The following is a 23,961-nucleotide window of genomic DNA, read 5'->3' on the forward strand; positions in this document are numbered from 1 at the left end:
ATACGATGGTAAAACAGTACAAATTTATAGCAACTGTAGTTAAACTGGACCGCAGCCCGGGCCGCCGCAGCCCCCGTAGTAGTTGACCACTCCGCAGCACCCGCCGTACAGGCCGCTCCGGCCGCAGGGCACGAAGCGCGGCCCGATGTAGGCGCTACAGCATCCGCAACAAGGCCCGCAACACATACTATTAGAGATAAGTATTAGATATTTTGTAAAAACTGGAATTGCAGATAGTTTTTTTAAGTTTTTTTTAGGTACTAATTTAAATAGCATGTACGCGCATGTACTATGGAAAGCCGAAAAGTCAGTCATATGTCATAGACGTTGAATAACATTTTTATTCTTTCATGTGAAGAAAAAATATAAAGGACATGCAAAGAGTATTTTACAGTAGGTACATACGGTCCTATTTTCCGGCACTAGTGCGTAAAATAGCACTTTTCGTGCGATGTCAAAAGTTTAAAGGGCCATATGTACTTTAATACGTTGTACGATACACGTGCGAATATCGTAATAACTATTATAAAGCGCGAAAAAGGTGATTGATGACGACCTAATGACAACGATTGAAGTTCGTTTGAAGTACCTAAGTACGAATCTTTTTTTTTTGCCACCTTTTTTTAAGATTTATAATATTGTCAGTAGAAAAAGGAGAGAAATTCAAATTGTATATGGGACGATCTCTTTGCGCCTACATTTTTTAAATTTGTCGCTTTCTTATGGAAATGGCTTGACAGACTATAATTGAGGTTTCTTTTATTTTTTGCCATTTTTATATATTGTGACCTTTTTTACCACTTTTGTTTTTTGCAATTTGAATTTCGCGCCTCTTCCTACTGACAAACTTGTTTGACTGGGCTCCCCGCTCCACACTCGCGCACGAGTGTGGAGGGGGCTTTAATATATTAATCATCATTATACTTTTTTGGGGCTACCGTGTAAAAAAGAAAAAAACAAGCACCGGCAGTGAAAAAGCCAACTACAGGAAACAAAACCATATTCTCTCTCCTAATGATAATAATAACTACAATTAGATATGAAAACAAATAATTGCAATATGATTAGGTACAATATTTACAAAGTATAGTTAGCATTAGCAGACAAGGTTGATTGGACATTCAAAGCATAACAAAAAAAAATACAAGTCGTTATATCTTATGGGCTGGCACAACACCAAATAATATAAACAAGTTATGACCTAATCTGAAAAACTACAGATATTTTAGCTTCTGAACGGAAGCCATGATTGATTGAAATTCGCGCCTTTATCTGCTGACAAAGCTGGGTTGCCAGAATGTACAAAAAGGATTTGCTCAACTTTTTTATTTATGCATGGGTTATTAGTAGAAGAAAATGGCGCCGCCGGCCGGCTTGCGGCTATAGCCGGGATTGGTCTGCGACGAGTGCACGCCGGAGTTCATGAGCTTCACGCTGAATGGCGAGCGCCGCTCGGTCAGCCCGCCGCGGTATAGCGGGTGATCCTGTAATAACATATAAACATTAGAATTATAGAATCGTTTATCGCTGGTCTTGGTGCTTTTTAGCAATAAGACCGCCGGTTTACCTCTTATTGAGTTGTTGTAATCACTGTATTATTGTTTTCTGTATTGAGGTGTGCAATAGAGTATTTGTGATCTAATTGAGAATATCTGGGAGACCGAGCTTTGCTCGGAAAACATATAAAAACTCAAAAATGCACGTTTTTCCAGAGATAAGACCTAGCTAGATCGATTTATCGCCCCCGAAAACCCCCATATAGTAAATTTCATCGAAATCGTTAGAGCCGTTTCCGAGATCCCAGAATTATATATACATATAAATAAATGAATAAACAAGAATTGCTCGTTTAAAGGTATTAGATTAGCCCTTCGGGTGGCAGCACCTCCGGTTGAACGATAGGAGAAATGGCGCGGCCATTTTTTTAAATATGCCTCTGCGTGGCAGAGGCTGCGAGAAGGTTCGGTCATAACAAGCCCGTAATTGGCAGAGACCGTCTCGCGGCATCTGTGCGACGCTGCATTTCGCGCCTAAAATAAAACCGTTAAAACTATGCCTTGCTTGCTCACTCTTGCAAGATGCATTCGTCAATAAACAAGGATGGTATTCACTAACGGTCGAATTCCCGCGTAAAACAAAGTTTGTTAGAAATGACGTGATGTTCCTGCCCCACCTCGCCCATTACGCGCCGACCGTCGTCGAGCCGCGAACATTCAAACGGAATACGCACTGATAAAAAGTGAAATAAACTGTGTGAATCGTGTTAAATGTATTGTATTGTCATAAAGATTGCTTTTTCTACAATCAATTGTTTTATTTCGTAATTATACGTATTTTTACATGAAAGTAGAAAAAAATTGGTAATATGAGATTAGAACAAGTCTAGCATAATTCACATAAATAGAATAGAATTCATTGGTACACAATCAAATAACCCATTTTATGCTGAATTCAGTGATATATAGTTTATATATATCATTCATACATTTTTTTTGGGAAACGGTCATATTTCTAACACGCGTCAAATTCGCGATGATCACCCGTTGAGGCCCCGCCACTTGATGTATATTTTTCCAAAATGGCTGCGCCACTCAACCGGCTTGTTATGTCTGTCCGTCTCGCGGCCACCGCCACTTACCGTAGAGACCTCGAGGAGGACAATGCCACTCGAAGGGTTAGTTGCGAAGCAGATCAGAGGCTCCTAAGAGCCGTGGCAAAAAGCCGGGACATCGCGAGGAGGATGATAATGAGAACCTTTTAGTAAAGAAGAGCTCTTAGATTGAAAAGTACAGCCCGCTCTTAGACAGGTTTGGTTTATATGGATAAGGTGATTTAAAACTTACTAAAACAACAGGAGTGTGATAATCGCACGTGTTCCTCAGCCTGCGCCAGGTGTCGCAGCCGATGGTCTCCGGCTGGAGGTATAGGTCCTCCTTGTCTGCGAACCGTTCCGTCGTGTGGTTGTATGTGGCCGCTAGCACTATGTCCAGACTGTCGTCTGGAATGCTGCGAAAAGACAGAGTATCAAATTAATCGTGCTAACAGACGGGCGTACCAGATCACCACTTGGTCTGCTCAGCTTAAATCTGTTTCTCACTTTCACTCATAACTGCGTCCTGAACCAATCCTGAACCTTCGGTTTCATAGGCAGGGTCAGTAGTACAAGGCCAGCCCGCCCAGACCGGTCGTCAACTTATATTACTTAATACATATTATTGAATAAAACTTACTGGAACGGGTGGAAGTAGCTCATTCTTCTTACACTAGCGAGTGTGTGATGAGAGAACAACCGATATCCAGTCGAACCTTGGTGCTTTTCTTTTGTAGCAAGGATTATTTCTTTGGTTAGTACGCCCTCCTTCCTCAGATCAGGGAGGAGCTTTTTATTTCTCACTTGCTTAACTTCACCACCTTCGTCTTTAGCAGTCATGGTGATTCACTGTTATAATTTAACGAAATTAAATAAAATTACCCCAATTTGAAACTCATTACCGAAATAATAACATTTAATGCTGTTGCATAGCAACGGATGGCTGTACCCAAACAACCTACAAAGTGAAAACCAAGGAGATGCATTCGCTGTATTCTATACCCGGGATTAGTGATGTGCCGTTCCCGGGAAAATTCCCTTGGTGGGAAATTTCCCGGAAACGTTCCCGGGAAATTTCCCATATGAAGGGAAAGTAGAGGAATTTTGAAATAACGCATAGATATACTATTTTATTATCAGAAATTCAGTCAACACTTAGCATCTTAAACTTTTTTTTAAATATTATAAACTGTATCTCATCCGCCTACGGAAATTCCCTATACTCCCGGGAAATTTCCCATTCTTCCCGGGAAATTTCCCACTCTTCCTGGGAAATTTCCCATAGTTGCTGGGAATGATTTCTAGGCCAAAATATATTTTTTTTACAATAATATGCCATTATTCAACAAAATCGATACAAATCATCACAGTTTAATCAGGGTCAAAATAAGTTAGGTATTAATAAGAATAGTGGAGTTCCGTAAGCTTTTTACCAAGAAATTCTTCTACATACGAGTGTCAAGGACGGGTTCTTGTGAATGTTTTTGCATTACATTATCAAAATATGTAATAAAAAAAATCTGTAACCATTTATTTTTTTGGAGAAAAAAAAATTTTTTTATAAGTATCTATTTGTATGGAGAAAATGTCGAAATGATCTGACTTCGCATTCAGGTACATCGGGGGCTTAAAGTGATGCCATATATTTTTTTGAAACATCCAAAGTGTCGAATGTTGTAAGCAAATCCACATTCCAAGTTTTTTTGGGAAGCCACTTTGCATTTTACGGTTTTTGGCTACTTTATTTTACTAAACGCAGTTACTTGTCGTTATAGCTAGCTTTAATTAAAATTGTAATACACTTAATCTGTTTCAATATTCCCCTGTTTGGGGAATTTTCCCGGGAACACCGGGAAATTTCCCAGGAATTTCCCATATGGGAATATTCCTTGTTCCCGGGAAATTCCCACGGCACATCACTACCCGGGATGCTTGGAAATACTTTTAATATACGAATAATATAATATAATGTCGTAGTATATTGTATGGAGACGGCCGCTATATGACGGCACCGCTATCCTAGGATTCCTAGGAAACCAGCGCATACGGTCACTACCAGTCACTACCCATTGCTAAAGTGGTAACACCATGTTTGTGATGAGTGATCACTTCCGTTTCCCACTTAAGCTCAGTGTTGCAGCTTGCTTATAAAGATAATTTAAATAGAAGGTTTTTTTAGCCACCTGTTAACGTGAAACAAATTAGTTAAAAAAGCACTATGTCGTTTATCGTAATAAACATACAAACTTAAATTACTTTACTTATATTTCGAAATTGTACTACTGCATTACAATGCTTTTAAATTTCATTTACTTTAATTCATTTCTTAAAAATGGGATTTTTTAAGACAGTACATGGCAACTCGGCGACCACCGCATCAAATCAAATGCGCACCGCACCGCACCGACGCCATTTTTCTTTCAATGGAGTCATAAGTTGCGTGTTCTCAGGACGCCATTTTATTAAAATAATAGTTTCAATTATCTGCAGTGAAAACTATTTTATTTTATATTAGTGAACGTTAAGTAAGTTCAAAATGAGTTACGGAAGACCTCCGCCGCGTATTGACGGCATGGTGTCGTTGAAAGTGGACAATCTCACATATCGTACTACGCCTGAAGATTTACGCCGCGTTTTCGAAAGGTGTGGGGAAGTAGGCGACATTTATATTCCCCGTGATCGTTACACAAGGGAAAGCAGAGGATTCGCTTTTGTCAGGTATTATTTTGTCGTTATTACTAATGATTTTTGCCGGCATAAAATGGCCACGCTTGGGTTAACCTTGCTTTGGTTGTTTGTTGTAGGTTTTACGATCGACGCGATGCGGAGGAAGCGCTGGACTCGCTCGACGGGCGTATGCTGGACGGAAGGGAGCTTCGAGTGCAGATGGCTCGCTACGGAAGGCCTTCGTCGCCCTACAGAAGCCGGTACGACCGCAGACGCAGGTACGGTGTTGTAGCCTACCGTGTTCTGTCAAATTTATTTTATGACCATGACTAAGATTTTTTTTAATTATATAGCAATTGATAGGATTGGCTACAAATCCTTCATATTTTCTTGTATACTCTTTTGAAGAGGTAAATTAATTTATTAACAGTCTACCACCGTCTAGTCTTCAAATCCGTGTGTCAAATGGGGCACAAGATAAAAGAACCATTATTAACATTATAATCACCATATAATCAACAAGTAATGATATTTTACAGATAAACAAACTCATTAATTCTTATTGCTTTGTAGATGATAATGTTTTTAAATAAATATGTTTGTCTGTATTATTTAGGACATCACTCACCTGAAGCTCGGCACAGGATTGAATTAATGTGACAAAGCAATCTTCACATTAGATGGGGATCTGCACGCCGCTCCGGTGTGCGAGCGGGCGACATAACTACATTCACAGCGCTGTCACTCACCAGAGTAGTGTGTGTATCCACATCAGTGTGAGGACTGCATAAACTGCAACTGACCAATATATATTTCCAGCGGATCCCGCTCCGGGTCTCGCTCGCGCCGCCGCTCCCGGTCTCGCTCGCGCTCGCGCAAGCGCTCGTACTCTCGCAGCCGCTCGCGCTCGCGCAGCCGCAGCCGCTCGGACTCCAAGAGCTCGCGCGGCCGCTCCCGCAGCCGCTCGCATTCCAGGTCCCGCTCCAGGCATTGAAGTGCTGAGTAAGTTTTTCAACTATTTATTCAAATCCAATGTTTTTTGGCAAAGGTACAAAAATAATTTAGAAATTCTGATCATTGAATCTGTTTCTTATATATTTTATATAATTATTCACTTCTATAAAATACTGTTGCATATTGCAGTCAAGTTAAATACCCCAAAACTTTCAATTGCTTACATTGGCAGCTTCCAGTTCTTCTAAAAGACAAGGATCTTTCTATATTGACTAAACATGCTTTTTTGTTCCAGGTTGAGAGTACCGGTTTAGAGCTGAAGCTGTGCCAGCTATCTCGTGCACTCTTCGGCCAAGGTACTAGCTCTCACTTACTCTAGCCCCACAGACCTAACTATGTCCGACATAGTGGCAAATTTTAACGTAACAAATTACCTTTTAAGTTCTTAACTTAGATTAACAACAACTCTTAATGATTTTGTCTTCTTTTTTTTATTATTTGCATTATCAGACTGTTATGTAGCAAGTTGATAACTTATCAGATACCAAATTTTCCCGAATGATTTTTAATTTGTGTAATTAGGCTCAAGTTTTGTTCTAATTATTTTACTACATTTAAATAAGGCTCCTAGACACAAATACTTGTGTATTGTGTTGTGTGATTCTCAAAAAATCTATTTAAGGAGAATATAATTGTGTATTTAGAAATGTATAAAATAATAATTCATCAGTTTGTGTAATTAATTAATCACCAATTAGGTGTGACCATAAAGGTCCTTAGATATATTTCAGGTTAGAATCATTACCCAGGAGATCATGTACTACCCGTGGGCATTATGGGCTAAATTGGGACTTTTTGGGACACCCTCATGATGTGTGGTAACAGAAATTAACAACCAAATGCCTTTCAGTTCACTTTTCTTTTTGTATAATTTCGAAATTATTAATTCCGCTAAGGTACTATGCCCTTGAAATGAACAAATTAGTCAAAAACTTACAAGAAGTTCACATACTTACCTACGCTTTCGTAATTTGATAAATCACAATCAAAATACAAATTGGACCATTTTCAGTCAATAATTTGTAATTGCATTTTAAGCAGTAGCACCCATGGCTAACTGACATCCAAAAATAAGTAACTTTTTTGCTGGAAATGACCCACATAAAATCTATTATGATAGCAATATGCTTTGAAAGTGTAATTAATTGTATGAACAAGGACATGTTATTTTAGCTTGAAATTTTAATTGTAATGTACCATCGTGCACACTGTTAGCTGGCAATTCGTAAACCTTACTGTCAAAACAAAGGTCCACGGATGGTCAATTGAACAGTGTTTGTGTAGTACAATATTAACGTATGTATGTGTGTGCTCAGGGCGCGGAGCGCGGGTGTGGAGGGTGCGGGGAGGCGGGGCGAGGGGGGTTGCGGAGCCGACAACTGCTGTTTTGCTGTTGTTGCTGTTCATAAAGTTATGAGTAAAATTTTTATATTATTGACCAACCAGACTTGTCTCACGTAGGTACTTATATGACCCATACGTTTAACAGTATTTTTTAAACAGCATTTATTCCTAATAAATTAAAAAATTTACTTTTTTGAAGTTAGAAACTAGTAATGACAGATGCTGTGCTGGTGATCGCGGACTAACGTTTGCATTTGTTTGGCAGGCCGCGAGCAGGTGCCGCTGGCCTGCTGTGGCGGTTTCCCGCTGATTGCTGTGTTTGCAGACTTTCCAGATGCGTCTAGGTTTCATGTACAGGACTACGCCCCCCGCCGATGCGAGTTAGCTTAGTACACCCATATATTTTCTTTCGAGATTTTATTTAGAGTAGGTTGAAGATTTTTGAAGTTGCAAGAGAGAAGACATCGAGAGGACACCTGGGACTTGGATTCTGTATGTAGGTTAAAATGTCGTAAATAAAATAGAGTTAACACGAGTGATTTTGTTTTATTTGTAAACACTACAGATACAAAGATCCTCCATCATTTTCGTATCGATGGTATTGTAACATGTGGGTGGGTTGAATCAACTTTTGCCATGGTTACATTACACGTTTGGGGCTGTCTATAAATTACGTCATCGATTTTTGACCCCTCTTCCCTAAAATCATCCAAAAATCATGGTTCGAATGACCCCGTTTCCTCCTACTTCATGCTACCATCATCCTATGTCCAGACACCCCCCCCCCCCCCCTTCCTAAGTCACTAAAATTGGATTTTTTTTAAATTAACGTAAGGCCAAATTGGGCCATCTGCCAAGCATGTTAGTAGGTAACTAAACATGTTACAACAGTAGTACTATTGTGCCCTAGGCGCTATTCATAAATTGGGGGGGGTCTGGACATCGGATGATGGTAGCATGACGTAGGAGGAAACGGGGTCACTCGAAGCATGATTTTAGGGGGGGGGGGTCATAAATCGATGACGTAATTTATGGGCAGCCCCCTGGCTGACGGCCTGACGGGACAGAATAACAAGAAATAATTAATCCAACCATGTCAGGCGTGGCTCACTCCGCGATTTCGTCGCTTTGCTACAGGTAGCTAAAAGTACATCCGTTCCACACCAATTTTGATGGCTAGCCATAAGCCGCGTGTGGCGCTGTCGCCACCTAGCGGCCATATCTGTCCTGATCGTAACAGACGCGTTTTGTTAGAGAGTGAGTCTTCAGTACTATTATTTATTCTGTGACCATGTACAGCCGGCAGGGCTAGAATTGATAACAAAAGTTTAGCTTCTGCAGCTAAATGCTCCAAAAAGGGGTCGGCAAACTTGAGAGCAACCGCAGTCGAAGTTATCAAGAAATAAAAGTCCAATATTCACAACATTTTGGTCTGTTATTGTTTGTTTGTGTATCCTGAAGAGCCCGAATTTGCCGATCCCTGTTTTTCGTCAGTAGCGACACTTGTGACATCTGGTGTCAAGTAGGTGTACTGATAGTTCCACTACTTGACGTTAGATGTCGACTACGAAATAACTCTCGTTTTGGAAGTAAAACTGATGTATGGAGTTACCACTCTTTCTTTACTTATATTACCTGCCTGCCTGTAGCAAGTGAAGGCGCGAGATATACTGCTCTACAAACAATAAACATGCAAGATGGTAAGCGGTATCGTAGCCCATAGCAAAAAGCCCATAGTAACATGGCATTTACAATTCGCGCCAATAAAAAGGGGGCTCCTGTGCTGCCGCCTACAGTTCTTGCACGCTCCCTTACTTTCCATTGGAACTCGGTTCGTTCGGTTGGCAAATCAGTTAAATATGAAAAATTAATTAAAAATATCCATGACAATATTTTTGTAGGTAACCCTATTGATATACAGTGTGGAAAGATAAGTCGGGCCCTGGAGGGAAACTAATTTAAATCCTTAAGCTGGCTCATTTTACTTAAAGGAGACATTCCTTTATTTTTAAAAAGAGATAAAACTGCATTTAAAGATTTTTAAAAATTCGCTTGTCTGGACCGGGAATCGAACCGAGTAAAACTTCAAAAATATAAACACTCGCTATTTTTTTCTACTAGTCGATACAGATAATGTTAATGATAACATTTCTCCAAGAAACATTAGGTCTTACCTTACACTCGTCTGTCGTACAAAATATCCATAAAATCGAATATTTAGTACTTAGGGATCATCCATTAATTACGTCACACGAATTTCTAGGTTTTTTTACCCCTCCCCCCCTCCTTGTCACACTTGGTCACATTTTGCAAACCCCTCCCCCCCTGGTGTAACGTCACATTTTAGGCAATTTTATTTTCAACGAAATCGACAATATTAAGTCGGCATTATTTTTTTAATAAAAAAATATTTTTGATATATAAATATTAGTAATTTTATAACACAACGAAAGTTACATCCAAAATCTCATTATTTAACTGTACAGCGAATAAAAAAATATAAATTAAATTTTCGGTTACTGATGAAGTTAAAGTGACATCACAATGTTTGTGACTCCCCCCTCCCCCATGTCACATTTTCTTGACCCCCTCCCTCCCCCTAAACGTGTGACGTAATTAATGGATCACCCCTTCACCCGAATATTTTTAGACAAGCGAAATTGAAGAAAAAAGAAAAATCTTCGAATGCAGTTTTGTTTCTTTTTAAAAATAAAGGAATGTCTCCTTTAAGTAAAATGAGCCAGCTTAAGGATTTAAGGTAGTTTCCCTCCAGGGCCCGACTTATCTTTCCACACTGTATACCCACGGATAAATTGAGAGGAACGCAAAAAAAAGGTTTAACTACTGGATTACAGCACCTAAAGTAACTTCTAAATTAGTTTACCTTTTATTTTGTGTTCCTCTAAATTTGTTCATGAGTGTATGTTCAGAAATATATGTATTTAATTTAATAAAATATAAGTTTCATCATGTAGGCAGATCAGTGCAGGTCAACCTTACTTGGGATCATAAATGGTGTTGGATTGGAGGCCCATGCCTCCATATATGCCCATGCCACTGAATAAATAATAGTACTACCGTACAGAAAGGAAACTTCCTACAAAACCGAAGTTTGACAGCGGTTCAGGGTCGAATCATGCTGTCCCTTTGGGGTCATCATTAATTACGTCACACGAATTTCTAGGTTTTTTGACCCCTCCCCCCCCCCTTGTCACATTTGGTCACATTTGGCAAACCCCTCCCCCCTAGTGTGACGTCACATTTTTTCTACGAAATCGCCAAATCGAATTAAGTAAGTACCTAAGTATTATTAATATTTTATCAAAATATTTTTGACGATATAAATATTAGTAATTTTATAACCCAAAACTGCTTAGGAAAGAAAATTAAAAGAATAAAAACGATTATCGTTTTAAAAACTTGTTATTTAAATGTACAGCGAATAAAATAATTTAAAAAAAAATTTCGGTTACTGATGAAGTTAAAGTGACGTCACAAAGTTTGTGTCTCCCCCCTCCCCCATGTCACAATATGTCACATTTTCTTGACCCCCTCCCTCCCCCTAAACGTGTGACGTAATTAATGGATGACCCCTTTCTAATATATGGCACTATCCCTTTCGGCTATTTAGGGTTGTCAAAATTCAAGCCATTATCTTATCTGTGGTCGTGCACGCAAAGGGACGTCAAGTTGTGTCAACCCTAATAATTGCGCGGAGCAATGCTGAGCCGAGCGTAGCAGAGTTTGGCCGAAGTCAGGAGTTTCGCACCCCTGCACATGCATAGTATAAGGTAGAGAAAGTAAAACTACAAACTGAAAAATAAAATGATTCATTGTTTTATAATTAACAACATACTATGACTTAATATTAAAATTTACAACTAACACACCATTCTTGGCACTCCCTACTTTGAACCATCTCCCTGACTTGTGTTCTTGACCAATGGCTGCATACAACTGAGTCCCGTCACTAGTAAAATGCATGGAATTCACAAAACCATTGATTTCTATACTAAACATAGGTGATACTTTTCTATATGCATCACTGACTTTCCATAACCTAATAAAGTTATCATAGGAACCCGATGCAAACACATCGGAGTTTAACAATGTAGCTAAACTTGTTATCCATCTAGGTACATTATTTTCAGAGCCATGGGCCTCTGTAACGGTGCACAGTGGTTTCTTTTTCAACACACTCCAAACACACAAGGAGCCATTGTCACTTCCTGATACAAAATGCTCCTCATCTAAAAGTTTTACTTCATCCAAGCTACCTACTGGTCCATTGAATATTAACTGTGATTCTTCTACTATCTTCCATATCCGAACTGAAGCGTCTCTACCACCAGCCGATATTGCTCTTTCTCTGGTCAATGCATCAATAGATGTAATTGAAGACTGGTGACCAAATAATGATTCAACATAAGCCATTTCATCTAAAGACCAAATTTTTATAGACCGGTCTTTGCTTGCTGTATACAATTCATGAGTATTTTTCCTAAACACAAGTCCAGTCACTTTGTCTTTATGGCCTCTGAAGGTATGAACGTGTTTCAATGTAATGGGGTCCCATATTTGCACATCTTTAGATTCATCTGAGGATGCAAGGTATTTCGTGTCTGAGGATAGGACTACTGCTGATACACATCCATTCATATACTTGGAATGTGTTTTGAAGGTCAGGCTGCCGAGTTTCCGCTTCTCCTTGATCCCCCACTTGACTATAGTGCCGCACTTGCTGCCTGTGAATGCGAATTGACCGTCACTGCTCACGCACACACAAGTCAAAGGTAGCTTGTGTTCTCGGGCACGAATCAATCTAATATCACTCTCAGCAGGAGCCACGTAATTGTCCGCTACTTCCACGCGTAGTTTACCCTTCTGTTCTAAGTAGTCCCTTTGCAAACGCTTCCCGATCGCGTCGTCGTCCACCTCCTTTAGCTCTGCACGCTTCGCTTCTTCTTTCTCTATTTCTTGTAGATACTTCTTCGCGAGCCGCAGTTTCTTCTGCTCCGCTGTTTCATGGTCACTTTCGGATTCCTCAGCGTCGGAAAACTTCTTAAAATCTACATCACTGCCTGAGGAATCGTGGCCGTTTTCGAGGTTAGAAACATCTTGTCTCTTCGGTTTAATTTTCTTGATTTTCTCGCCCTTTCTTTTGTGGACTTGCCTTGATTTTCCTTTTAAGAAGAATGATGAAGACATTTCTCTAAATTTGCTTCCTCCAATCCTATATTTTTATTAAGAAATCGCAAAATTAATTCCGATAACCACACGTGTAGGCGACTTTCGTTGACGTTAATGACGTTTGTCACATTTGAGTTTGACAACTGCAACTGACAACCGTGACAACCACTGAAATACTGTCAAAATAGGTCTGTTCGAGGAATAGTATAAGACGTGCTAAATTAATACTTTTATTTATTTAATTAGGAACTGATTTCGATTAATATGAAAAGGAAGTTTATTAAACAACAAGCGATCCTACCCGGCTTCGTACGGGTTAACAAATTATACACCTAAACCTTCCTCAAGAATCACTCTATTGATAGGTGAAAACTGCATGTAAATCCGTTTAGTAGTTTTTGAGTTTATCGCGAACATATAGTTCGTTTTTTTTAGCATTAGAAAGAACTTGAAAGATGGTAAGCGATCTTGAAGTCTTTTAATTGAAAATCGCTTTTTAAAAATCAATAACTATTACTTATGAAAGCAGAAGAATATAAATGATCGCATTAGATTCATAATTGTTACATATTTGCCGTAACTTATTTTTAAAATGTGTTTTTCAATTAAAAGACACATCAAGATTGTTTACCTTATTTCTAATGCTAAAAAAAACGAACTATAGGTACATACAGAGATACAGCCATATGCGGCGGGGGACTTTGTTTTATAAGGTGTAGTGATATACAGAGCAACCAGTTCATGATACTGGTCACTACAGCTATACCCATGCTACACCTCATTACAATGGACCATGAGTAAACTTAATCCTGTAGGTTGTTGTACAACAACCACCATTAGCATGGTTCCTAGCAGTATCAGGCGTGGCTCACTCCGCGATTTCGTCACTTTGCTACAGGTTGCTAAAAGTACATCCGTTCTACACCAATTTTGGTGGCTAGCCATAAGCCGCGCGTGGCGCTGTCGCCACCTAGCGGGCATATCTGTCCTGATCAAACATCGGATTCTAGGGGGCAAATTGTATGACGGAGGATAGGGATCCCGTCATACAACTTGCCCCCTAGAATCCGATGTTTGGTCCTGATCGTAACAGACGCGTTTTGTTAGAGAGTGAGTCTTCTGTACCTAGTACTATTACTTATTCACATTACACATTATGACAATATATGTATACGAATGGGGTACTGGTTTGTACATTACAATAATAACAGGAAAAGAGAAATTCAATTCAATGTATACATTCTGCTCTTATTCTATCAATACATTTCTATTTTTCAAATTCTCACATCAATCTTCAGGTCATTTAAATAATCCTCTCCTTGTTACATATGTATAGCTTCAATTACATCAAACCAGTCTTTACAAGAGTTATTCTATTCCAGTCCTTATCCAACAATAGTGTTTGCTCCTCTTAACTGCAGGTAGCCAGCGGTTATGTCCATGGGTAAACTCCTCACCGTTGCAAATTCCTCCGCATTGCTGTAGTACAGTTTGGAATGGCGGTCCATGTAGGGAGCGGGGAGGCCTGAGATGTCCGAGTACTTCTTAGTTGGCTTGAATGTTGGTGGAGCATTTATTGAATAATCTGTAAATATAACAACATGGTCCATAAAACACAAGAGCGTGATTAATTTTTTTTCTTAATGGCTGGCGAGCTAGAAATGTCTATACTAGAGATGCAACGGATAGTTGTTTGGCCGGATACCGGATACCGGATATCCGGCCTGCCTATCGGCCGAATATCCGGTATCCGGCCGCCGAATATTCGGCCGGCGGAATTATACCTACATTTCAGTATTTCAGTATGTCTACCATCAGTTTTGACATTGACATATACGCTCATTTAATTTATTTTTAATTTTAATTTGACCTGTTTCCTAGTGAACATTCGCGCGTGCAAGTGAGTGGAATGTTTAAATTGTTTTATATTAATAAACGAGTACGATTATGAATTTATGACCGTGACTGTTTCTTAAATCCAATTTTGTTAACTCCGAAATCAAGAAATGTTACTATCCGGTATCCGGCCGGATAGTATGTCACTAACCGGTATCCGGCCGAATATTAAAATAATGGCCGGATAGGCCGGATACCGGATAGTTACCGGATATCCGGTGCATCTCTAGTCTATACTGCACTTATTTAAAATAGAAAACACTTACAAAGCACAATATCGTTTGGCCATGGTAATGCTCGTTCTGCAGTAAGAATTTGTTTCAAAGATCTCCACATGCGCTTTTTGCAGCCACTCTTGACTAAGAATTTGTTTTCTGTTTTAAAGCTGTACACTTTATCTGCATTAGTAGTCATGATTTAAACACAATATTGTTAATTTAAACTTATATTTTCAATTTATTTCGTTGAATTCTCGATCACTTCAAGGGTTTGTTATGACAGATAAAATAATACCAGCTCCAAGTTTTAAAAAACGCTTATCCAATGCGCGTCTCAACAATTGTAAAAACCAGAAACATACTTTTGCGACTATATTTAACAATTTTCGACATTTATTAGTGCATGAAATAGTAATTTGAGACTTAAATCACCAATAAAATTTACGGTATTTTATGTGGTAATGCTACACAAAAAATGCCTTTTATACAATATTTACCAAATTTGGATAATTTTGAGTGTACATGGCAACTCTAGAGACTACCGGAAGTGATAACTTTCATAAAATACTTTTAGCTAAGGAAATAACAAACATATATACGAGCATTTTTTAACGAAGCTCAAATGGCTTGGCACGTGTTTGACAGTAACGTCAAAAAAGTTAGGTTAGGAAGTCCTTTAAACATTTGTATATAGTGAAATGTGTTGATTCTACGCACTAAAATGGATATTGTTAATGAAATTTTAGAGAAAGAACAGAAAAAAGCGGAGAAATATAAGTCTATCACTGTAGAAAAGCACTTAGATGTAGAATTTGACATCGGAACTCTTCTTGCATTTGACTCAAATGACTTGGACACAAAAAAATTAAAGTAAGTGGACGATAGTCACTATTTTAATTTGATTACCTTATCACCACTATTAGAGATAAGTTTTTGGTTAGTTAATTCAATATAACGTTTAAGCTACAGTAAATGTTAATTTAATCAATTAAATTTCCTTACAGTGCAAACAAAAGCAGAGATGAATACTTACAATCTTTATCCCGCGACAACACACAACTGTTACTCAACAAGATCTGGGAGCTGCCCACCGAGAGGGTGGAAGAGGCTATAGTGGTGAAGCTGCCAGAGCCCACCACAATACTACCAAGAGCCAAGCCGGTGCCCAAGCCCAGACCGCTGACCAAATGGCAGGAGTTTGCCAAAGCCAAGGGTATTACTAAGAAGAAGAAGGATAAACTTGAATGGGATGAACAATTGCAGAAATGGGTGCCACTTTATGGGTAAGTTTTACACAATTTTTTTATTGTGTACTTACACTTTTTTTTATACTTATAAACTGATCAGCCATTAGCCCTAGTCACACCTGATGGAAAGTGAAGACAGGGCCTAAGATGCTCACCAGTTCAGCAATAGCCTATTCACTCTTGCTTTAAAGAGACCAAGGTCATATTGATCAGGGAATACAGATGGCTCGCGCATTTCATTCAAGTATCATAATAAAAAAAATGTTTCTTTCTTTGAAACGTTTTTTAACAGACTACTTTTTGCCCACTTTAAACACTTCCGAAAACAAAAAGACAATTTCTAATAATAATTATTGCATGAATGTAAAATGCAGTTAGTATTTTTAGAAAAAAATCTTAAGCACTTGTGTGAATGCTCCTTTAGATCATTTTTAATTTTCTTTTTTTCCCACATTCCAGATTCAAAAAGGCAGCTGCAGAGAAAGAGAAGAACTGGTTAATAGAGGTCCCACAAAACTTGAACCCCATGACAGACATGTACGAGAAAAAGGCTGAGGCCAAGTCCGAGAAAGTGGCCAAGAATGAGTTGCAGAGGCTCAAGAATATTGCAAGAGCCAAGAAAGTCAAGATTCCTAGAGTGGGACTACCTGTCACGTCTGATAAAGCTTCTGCAAATCAGGTACTGGTTTTTAGTAGACTTAAGTTTAAAAGAGATTTCTCAGGAAAGCATCTCATGCCTTTAACACTTTCGGTGCCGGGCGCCACATTTCCATTACAAAATGAACAACCATACGTGTTCTTGGGAGTGAATGTGTTAACTTTCACCATTAGATAAGATATAATGTTACGCCTTTTCATACAAAACAGGTGAATAATCAGATACACCTGAGTTATTTTTAGGGGTAAGACTGAGACACCTGTTTCATATAAAATGTTCACTGATACTTTTATATTATTTCCCTTATAGTTTCACCAAGACCATCTGTCCTTATTTTCTGGATGAGTTAATACTAGAGTCTGTGTGGAAAGAGAAGGGTCATGAAATGTATGGGACCCAATACATAACATGACTCTTCTCTTTCCGAACAGACTCTAGAATATAAATATTCATTATGACATCGTCTGGGATGTTATTGAATAGTTTTTTTTTATTTTATCATAAAAATACTATTCCAGTTAGCAACCGCAGCAACAGTCGCCCGAGCATCCACAGCCTCCCTCGGCAAGTTCCAAGACCGCCTGCCCAAGGAAAAGGACGCCCGAGGCAAAGGCGTCCACGAACTTATACCCGGGAAGGACAGAAAGAGAAAGCTGCCTGTACCCACAGCGCAGGTTGAGAAGGAGAATAACCTTAATCTGCTGGACAGCATATTGAACAAGCGGCCGAAAATTGACATGGATAAAGCTGTGGCTAAGCATATAGCTAATGAGCAAGTGCAGTAAGTTGAAATTTTTTTTTTTGGTTTTGTGAGAAAGACTGGCATATACAATTTATTGCTGGCATATAAAGTTTATCTCCGCTAAAGACCTGTACGGATATGATGGTCGTTCTTGTCTACGTGACAGCGTGATAAAACGGTGTCCGTCACATTCTATCCTATGGTGTTAAAAAGTGACAGTTATTTTATCACGTGGATAAAGCCATCCATAATTTGCCGGCTGTAAGTGAAGTATGTGTACAAAGTCAAGAGTTATAAAGCAACGAAAGAGCTTGTAGACGGTCTTACTCACATTGATCTTAAAGCTGCTAGATTGAATTAAATTTGCACTGCAAATAGAGGAAAGTTTCCAAAAAGTTTCTGGGAAATTTCGCAGAAATAAAGGAAATATTCATTTTGGAGATTGAAAATCAATCTATAGTATTAAATCCAATATTATTTTTTGAGGATCGCGTCATTTCACGTACTAAATTGTTTTTGATTTGAAAGCCTGAACGAAGAATAGAGAAAATTATTTCAACTTCGCAATCTAAGTTTTCATAATTTTATTTTCTCTATTACCAGGAGATCAGAAGAAAAGAAGAGCAGTAAGCCGAAGGGGAAGCCCTGCAAGGGCAAGACGGGCAACCCCAGCAAGTTCACCGCCAAGAAGCCGAAGGCGGGCGCCGGCCAGCGCAACCCCGGCAAGAAGGCCGGCGGCCGGAAGAGGAGGTAGTGGGCACATGGAATGTTCGCATTAAGTATGTTTATTCATTAAAGTATTTAAGAGTTAGCAAAATGTTTTATTGTTGAAATATTTAACCCTTTATACCTTGTATTTTAAGACTTGTACAGTCACCTGCAATAATATGTTACTCTTCGAAGGCCGCAAAAATATGTGACACGCTCTTATGGCTCTACAAATAAGATCGTGTCAGATATTTTTGCGGCCTTCGTTGTGTAACATATTATTGGAGGTGACTGTACAAGGATCTATTTGCAGAAAAAAATCGGGTTATGCCCACTAGTTACCACCAAGTTGTTACCAATGGAAACAACTGAGATTTTTTTTCTAACCTTTTACCACTGAAAACAACTGAGGAAAAATCCCACTACAACTGGAAATTATTTTTCTCAGTAGTTAAAACTAAAATATGTAATAAGGTACACACAATATTTTGGTGGTAACAACTAAGAATAAAAATTCCCACTAGTTACCATCAACTCACTTTGGTGATTAATTGTGTCTGTTGTTACCACTGGTGGTAACCATTGGGAATAATCCGAAAATCCTCTTAGATAAACCGCGTTTAGGCGCGAACTTTCACTACACTGTTCCCAGTGGTTAATAGGTGAGAATTTATCACGTTACCTGTGTTGTACGTTAGTGGTAACATCTGGGAACAACCCACTTTTAACCAGGGCTCGGAGCCGGTATTTTTAAAAAACCCCGAAATAGCCCAATATTTTGAATTATTTTATGCTCTTTACGTAGGACTGAATTAAGTATTTATTAACGAGTTTGTATTTATTAGATTGTCCCATTAAAAGTGAGATAATAAACCAAACAACGAAATAATACCTGTATTTTTGTATGGAGCAAATACCGGTTTCCGACTCATGCTTTTAACAGCCAATCATTCACCAAGTATTACCTCAGTGAGGTAAATAAAAAGTCTCGTTTATGTTAAATATTTATTCCTTCAACAAGGGACGTTCTAAATACAAGTTCACCATTATACAGACACTGACTGCCACTACCACCAAGAGGAACAGGGGCTTTACACACACTAAGGGCCACTTGCACCATTCCACTAACCCGGGGTTAACCGGTTAAACCTGGAGTTACCATGGTGACCAGTACAATTTGACATTGGGTTAACGGTTTCACCGGTTAACCCCGGGTACTAGTGGGCAGGTGCAAGTGGGCCTAAGCTGACTAAATTCGAGAAGGGGAAACCCAGCTCCACTGGCAAAATCTAGAACTAGAACTTTTTTTAAGGTTCAGTTCAGAATTTCGATAAGCTTATATTTCCATGTTCCATGTTGCCAATAACATTATTTAATTTTCAAATTGATCTCGGTCTCCCCTATTTCTTATTGTCAAAGTTTAATATTTTACAAACCTATAGAAATTCAATTCCAGTCTTTGGGTGCATAGTGTAAATACCAAGAAAATGTACGACTACTATCACTATTATCATCAGATATTGGCTATGTGCATGACTTTGGCGCCGAAGTTTAATGCTTCATCGTGTTTAAATGTTGGTAAAGTATATTAGTATACTAAAAACACTAATATTAAAGAGTGTCTTTTACTTTACGCAATGGAGGGTAACTTTGACCCACATCAAAACCTCATGTAAAAGGGTCTAATAAAAAATAAAACGTCAAAGGTTAGCTTTTGGTTTTAACCAACCTCATGTCATATTTCCATAATTATAGTGCAATAATATAACCTGGACCGAGTAAATCTCAATGGCCAAAGTTACCCTCCAGGGCTAAAGTAACCCGACTTTACGGTAATTGAGTAGTGCTACAATAACCGTCAGTGTGGTAAAGCCCAAGCCTAGACATAAGGAGAAGGTGTAATACTGTATATCGAGCGTAACACTACACAAGCCCTAGAGCTATGGAAGCGACTAACGTTATACAACCACGTTATTGCTACTTTAACGTTAACGATGCCTGTTCAGATATAACTTTATTTTGATTATTACCTACATATACCTACAGGATGGCAGGAAGGAATGTTCAAGATTTTTTTTACATTATGGCTACTTATGTATAAATATGTATTGTAAATTAAATGTTAACAACGTTTAAGAGAAAATAAATATGGAAATTTCTGAAAATTTTGACAATTTTTCATTGTTTTTGCATGTTTGTAAAATTTTTGCAATGTATCTGACAAGATACACTTTACATTGGAATAATTTATACAGGTACTTTATTTATGATTTATATTTATGTATATGTTTTTTTATTCATTATCTGAAACAGGCATCGTTAAACAAACTAGGTACTCTTAAACATTAATATTGCTAATTGCACTAGAGCTATTTCTAATAGTTATATTTTATATTAGTATACAATTTGTCACAAAATAGATTTCTGGTACAATATTTTGATTACATAATAGGATTTTATATTATTAAGTGCCACTGGAGTATTGGAATCGGATAGAATTATTTGATAGCCTCAGTTAAAATCTCGAGCGTTTAACAATGTTATAACCGTCTGTTTGCCGTTCAATCCTATTTATTATACATAATAAACTTAATGCGTTTGCAAGAGTTGCAAGCAACAAACAGATCACATTTTATAACTTTAGTTAATAAAAAAACAGTTTATTTAAACTTTATTTTTAAAGTTAAATTGACAACCATTAAATAGGTACTTATAGATAAAATAAAACGTAGGTATTTTAATTTTAGATAATGGCACAAAAACATTGTTGTGTGGCTATGCAGACTTTGGTATATTCAGTTTAGATAGCAATACCGTACTTTACTTAGAGTTTGCACGACGGATCCGAAATGTATGGGAAGATCCGCGGATCCGGATCCAGATCCGGATAATTTCATACATTTCGGATCCGGATTGCAAACCCTACTTATACTATCAAACCATCCATTCAACTAAACCAGTTAGCAACCATAAATTTTGTTAGTTAAAATATTAAAAATATTGAGATTACACATTACACATCGAGTTATAGTATAATATAGGTATAGAAATATTACTTGCTATTTATTTGTTACATAATATTCGGTTAAATAAAACAAAACATGGACAGATTCCTTCCCACAAACTCCGTAACATTTTTATTTTCTATCTATCGCAAATTCGACTTACATTCCTTACTTTCTTGGGTTACCTACTCAAAAATATTGGTATCGTTTTATCATGATATATCTTTTATTTTCATGTTTAGTATCTAAATTAATAGGTCACTATACCTATCCAAATCTTATTAATGTCCAATACTAGTAAAAATATGAAATAAATAAAGACTGAGTCTTGTATCTTTTTTTTAATACGTCGACAGGGAATTCTAGTTACTTACTACTGGGAATTGTTTTTCTCAGTTGTTCCCAATGATAACAGGTGAGAAAAAACCTAGCTGTTACCAGCAACGACTTGTTAGTAAAATCTGGGAATAATTCCAAATTTTCACTATTTTAGACAATGGTACGAGTTCGTAGGTAACCCACAGCCTTCATCATTGTGATTTGTTAACGGCTATCTAGAACCCTGTATATAACAATGAGGTCACATGATTATACAATTAAATATGTATAAGTATAAGAATCATCAGAAATGAGTTTACCGGAACAACCATATAAATACACAACCGCTACAATACGAATGTCAGAGACCATACATGAAGACTGGCAATTACCATACAAAATGGTTATTAGATAGATGGCGACTTTAGCGAAGTCTTTCATATATTTTATAACGCAACGTTTTTAAGAATTGAAATTCTTCATTATTTGCTCTTCTCTGCGAATATACCATTAAATATGAATAAAAAATAACTTAAGTACTTACAGTCTTAAGTCTATGCCTTACTATTCGAAGGAAAGGAGATCAAAGAAGGAATATAAAATGTTCTCACTAGTAAATGCAATAACAACATTATACCTAAGATTTTGATGAAATAGTAATCAACCCTGGTTTGGTCCTTCTAAGGAGAGGGATCAATTTAAAATATAACACGTTGAACCGTTATCTAGAAATGTAGCGCAATTCTTCATAAATTTCCACATGACATTTCTAAGAAAACCATAAAAAAGGTTTTTTTTTTATTTTTAAAATCACTGAATATAGTCAATTCTAATATATTATCGACCTAACTGTCTAAATAAGTAGACTGCATTATTCCCGATTATTCCCATCTGTTACCACTTGTAACAACTGAGAAAAAAACCGTCGTTACCACTCCTTATGTGCCCGGCGACCATGTCCATGTATTAGGAGCTTTTTAGTAATTTTAGTGATATTCATTAAAATAGTCAAACATTTAAATAATAAACTGAAATAAATGTCATATACTAAGAAAAAGTGACCAAGGCCTCCAGTGCCCCAGGCTGGAATCGAACCAGCGTCCTCTGCTATCGCGGCAGGTGCCTGAACCACTCGGCCACCGGGCCACAGCGACATTAGTCAAATTTTCCAAGTATATGCACTTCCTACTGAAGGCTTGTGGCGCCCCCTGGCCATCTCTAAGGTAGAACAGTATGGTTCGAACCTTCTATCTGGATCATTCTCATGATGATACCGAGCTAGCGAGAGAGATGGCGCTGCCAATCAATACTATGAAGTATTTGAACAAATTAAATTATTTTTCAGAAAATATTTTAATTTGTTTTTATCAAGTAGAAACACTACTATATAAATTATAAACTGAAATAAATGTCATATACTAAGAAAAAGTGACCAAGGCCTCCAGTGCCCCAGGCTGGAATCGAACCAGCGTCCTCTGCTATCGCGGCAGGTGCCTGAACCACTCGGCCACCGGGCCACAGCGACATTAGTCAAATTTTCCAAGTATATGCACTTCCTACTGAAGGCTTGTGGCGCCCCCTGGCCATCTCTAAGGTAGAACAGTATGGTTCGAACCTTCTATCTGGATCATTCTCATGATGATACCGAGCTAGCGAGAGAGATGGCGCTGCCAATCAATACTATGAAGTATTTGCTGGTTCGATTCCAGCCTGGGGCACTGGAGGCCTTGGTCACTTTTTCTTAGTATATGACATTTATTTCAGTTTATAATTTATATAGTAGTGTTTCTACTTGATAAAAACAAATTAAAATATTTTCTGAAAAATAATTTAATTTGTTCAAATACTTCATAGTATTGATTGGCAGCGCCATCTCTCTCGCTAGCTCGGTATCATCATGAGAATGATCCAGATAGAAGGTTCGAACCATACTGTTCTACCTTAGAGATGGCCAGGGGGCGCCACAAGCCTTCAGTAGGAAGTGCATATACTTGGAAAATTTGACTAATGTCGCTGTGGCCCGGTGGCCGAGTGGTTCAGGCACCTGCCGCGATAGCAGAGGACGCTGGTTCGATTCCAGCCTGGGGCACTGGAGGCCTTGGTCACTTTTTCTTAGTATATGACATTTATTTCAGTTTATAATTTATATAGTAGTGTTTCTACTTGATAAAAACAAATTAAAATATTTTCTGAAAAATAATTTAATTTGTTCAAATACTTCATAGTATTGATTGGCAGCGCCATCTCTCTCGCTAGCTCGGTATCATCATGAGAATGATCCAGATAGAAGGTTCGAACCATACTGTTCTACCTTAGAGATGGCCAGGGGGCGCCACAAGCCTTCAGTAGGAAGTGCATATACTT

At 38.1% G+C, this 23,961-nt stretch overlaps 5 protein-coding genes across 7 annotated transcripts; 2 read left to right on the forward strand and 3 right to left on the reverse strand.

The window, feature by feature from the left end:
• Positions 1-1,066: 1,066 nt before the first annotated feature.
• Positions 1,067-3,556, reverse strand: LOC134791820 (protein CFAP276). The gene is made up of 3 exons (XM_063762956.1): positions 3,231-3,556; positions 2,844-3,006; positions 1,067-1,484 (listed from the first exon to the last, which is right to left on the reverse strand). The coding sequence occupies exons 1-3, from the start codon at positions 3,428-3,430 to the stop codon at positions 1,344-1,346; spliced, it is 504 nt and encodes a 167-aa protein (XP_063619026.1). The 5' UTR covers positions 3,431-3,556; the 3' UTR covers positions 1,067-1,343.
• Positions 3,557-4,958: 1,402 nt separating this feature from the next.
• Positions 4,959-7,812, forward strand: LOC134791320 (serine/arginine-rich splicing factor 2). 3 transcript variants are annotated; one of them, XR_010144285.1, is made up of 5 exons: positions 4,959-5,308; positions 5,395-5,535; positions 6,077-6,259; positions 6,507-6,567; positions 7,597-7,812. XR_010144285.1 is itself a non-coding variant. In XM_063762334.1 (4 exons), the coding sequence occupies exons 1-3, from the start codon at positions 5,127-5,129 to the stop codon at positions 6,249-6,251; spliced, it is 498 nt and encodes a 165-aa protein (XP_063618404.1). In that variant the 5' UTR covers positions 4,959-5,126; the 3' UTR covers positions 6,252-6,259; positions 6,507-7,508. The 3 variants fall into 3 exon arrangements, 2 of the variants coding, with proteins under 2 accessions (XP_063618404.1, XP_063618405.1); XM_063762334.1 differs by lacking the exon at positions 7,597-7,812 and having other exon boundaries at positions 6,507-7,508; XM_063762335.1 differs by lacking the exon at positions 7,597-7,812 and having other exon boundaries at positions 5,395-5,517; positions 6,507-7,508.
• A 3,617-nt stretch (positions 7,813-11,429) lies between these two features.
• LOC134791261 (U3 small nucleolar RNA-interacting protein 2) lies at positions 11,430-12,938 on the reverse strand. Its single transcript, XM_063762242.1, has one exon. It carries the CDS (start codon positions 12,821-12,823, stop codon positions 11,471-11,473), a length of 1,353 nt encoding a protein of 450 aa, XP_063618312.1. The 5' UTR covers positions 12,824-12,938; the 3' UTR covers positions 11,430-11,470.
• Positions 12,939-14,164: 1,226 nt separating this feature from the next.
• Positions 14,165-15,189, reverse strand: LOC134791821 (INO80 complex subunit C). Its single transcript, XM_063762957.1, has 2 exons — positions 14,968-15,189; positions 14,165-14,390 (listed from the first exon to the last, which is right to left on the reverse strand). Exons 1-2 carry the CDS (start codon positions 15,113-15,115, stop codon positions 14,191-14,193), a joined length of 348 nt encoding a protein of 115 aa, XP_063619027.1. The 5' UTR covers positions 15,116-15,189; the 3' UTR covers positions 14,165-14,190.
• A 378-nt stretch (positions 15,190-15,567) lies between these two features.
• LOC134791262 (ribosome biogenesis regulatory protein homolog) lies at positions 15,568-18,383 on the forward strand. Its single transcript, XM_063762243.1, has 5 exons — positions 15,568-15,789; positions 15,924-16,202; positions 16,626-16,845; positions 17,343-17,605; positions 18,170-18,383. The coding sequence occupies exons 1-5, from the start codon at positions 15,641-15,643 to the stop codon at positions 18,318-18,320; spliced, it is 1,062 nt and encodes a 353-aa protein (XP_063618313.1). The 5' UTR covers positions 15,568-15,640; the 3' UTR covers positions 18,321-18,383.
• Positions 18,384-23,961: the final 5,578 nt, after the last annotated feature.

This window comes from Cydia splendana, chromosome 6 (genome assembly GCF_910591565.1).
Source record: "Cydia splendana chromosome 6, ilCydSple1.2, whole genome shotgun sequence".
NCBI classification, from domain to species: Eukaryota; Metazoa; Arthropoda; class Insecta; order Lepidoptera; family Tortricidae; genus Cydia; species Cydia splendana.

Bases quoted from the DNA above. Each gene is read 5' to 3' on its own strand.
- LOC134791820 (XM_063762956.1), bottom strand. From the start codon at position 3,430: ATGACTGCTAAAGACGAAGGTGGTGAAGTTAAGCAAGTGAGAAATAAA. The intron at 3,007-3,230 runs GTAAGTTTTATT...GTCTTTTCGCAG, and splicing joins AGCTACTTCCACCCGTTCCA to CATTCCAGACGACAGTCTGG. The intron at 1,485-2,843 runs GTAAGTTTTAAA...ATGTTATTACAG, and splicing joins ATCACACTCCTGTTGTTTTA to GATCACCCGCTATACCGCGG.
- LOC134791320 (XM_063762334.1), top strand. From the start codon at position 5,127: ATGAGTTACGGAAGACCTCCGCCGCGTATTGACGGCATGGTGTCGTTG. The intron at 5,309-5,394 runs GTATTATTTTGT...TGTTTGTTGTAG, and splicing joins AGAGGATTCGCTTTTGTCAG to GTTTTACGATCGACGCGATG. The intron at 5,536-6,076 runs GTACGGTGTTGT...ATATATTTCCAG, and splicing joins CGGTACGACCGCAGACGCAG to CGGATCCCGCTCCGGGTCTC.
- LOC134791821 (XM_063762957.1), bottom strand. From the start codon at position 15,115: ATGACTACTAATGCAGATAAAGTGTACAGCTTTAAAACAGAAAACAAA. The intron at 14,391-14,967 runs GTAAGTGTTTTC...TTATATTTACAG, and splicing joins GCCAAACGATATTGTGCTTT to ATTATTCAATAAATGCTCCA.
- LOC134791262 (XM_063762243.1), top strand. From the start codon at position 15,641: ATGGATATTGTTAATGAAATTTTAGAGAAAGAACAGAAAAAAGCGGAG. The intron at 16,203-16,625 runs GTAAGTTTTACA...CCCACATTCCAG, and splicing joins AAATGGGTGCCACTTTATGG to ATTCAAAAAGGCAGCTGCAG. The intron at 17,606-18,169 runs GTAAGTTGAAAT...CTCTATTACCAG, and splicing joins ATAGCTAATGAGCAAGTGCA to GAGATCAGAAGAAAAGAAGA.
- LOC134791261 (XM_063762242.1), bottom strand. From the start codon at position 12,823: ATGTCTTCATCATTCTTCTTAAAAGGAAAATCAAGGCAAGTCCACAAA.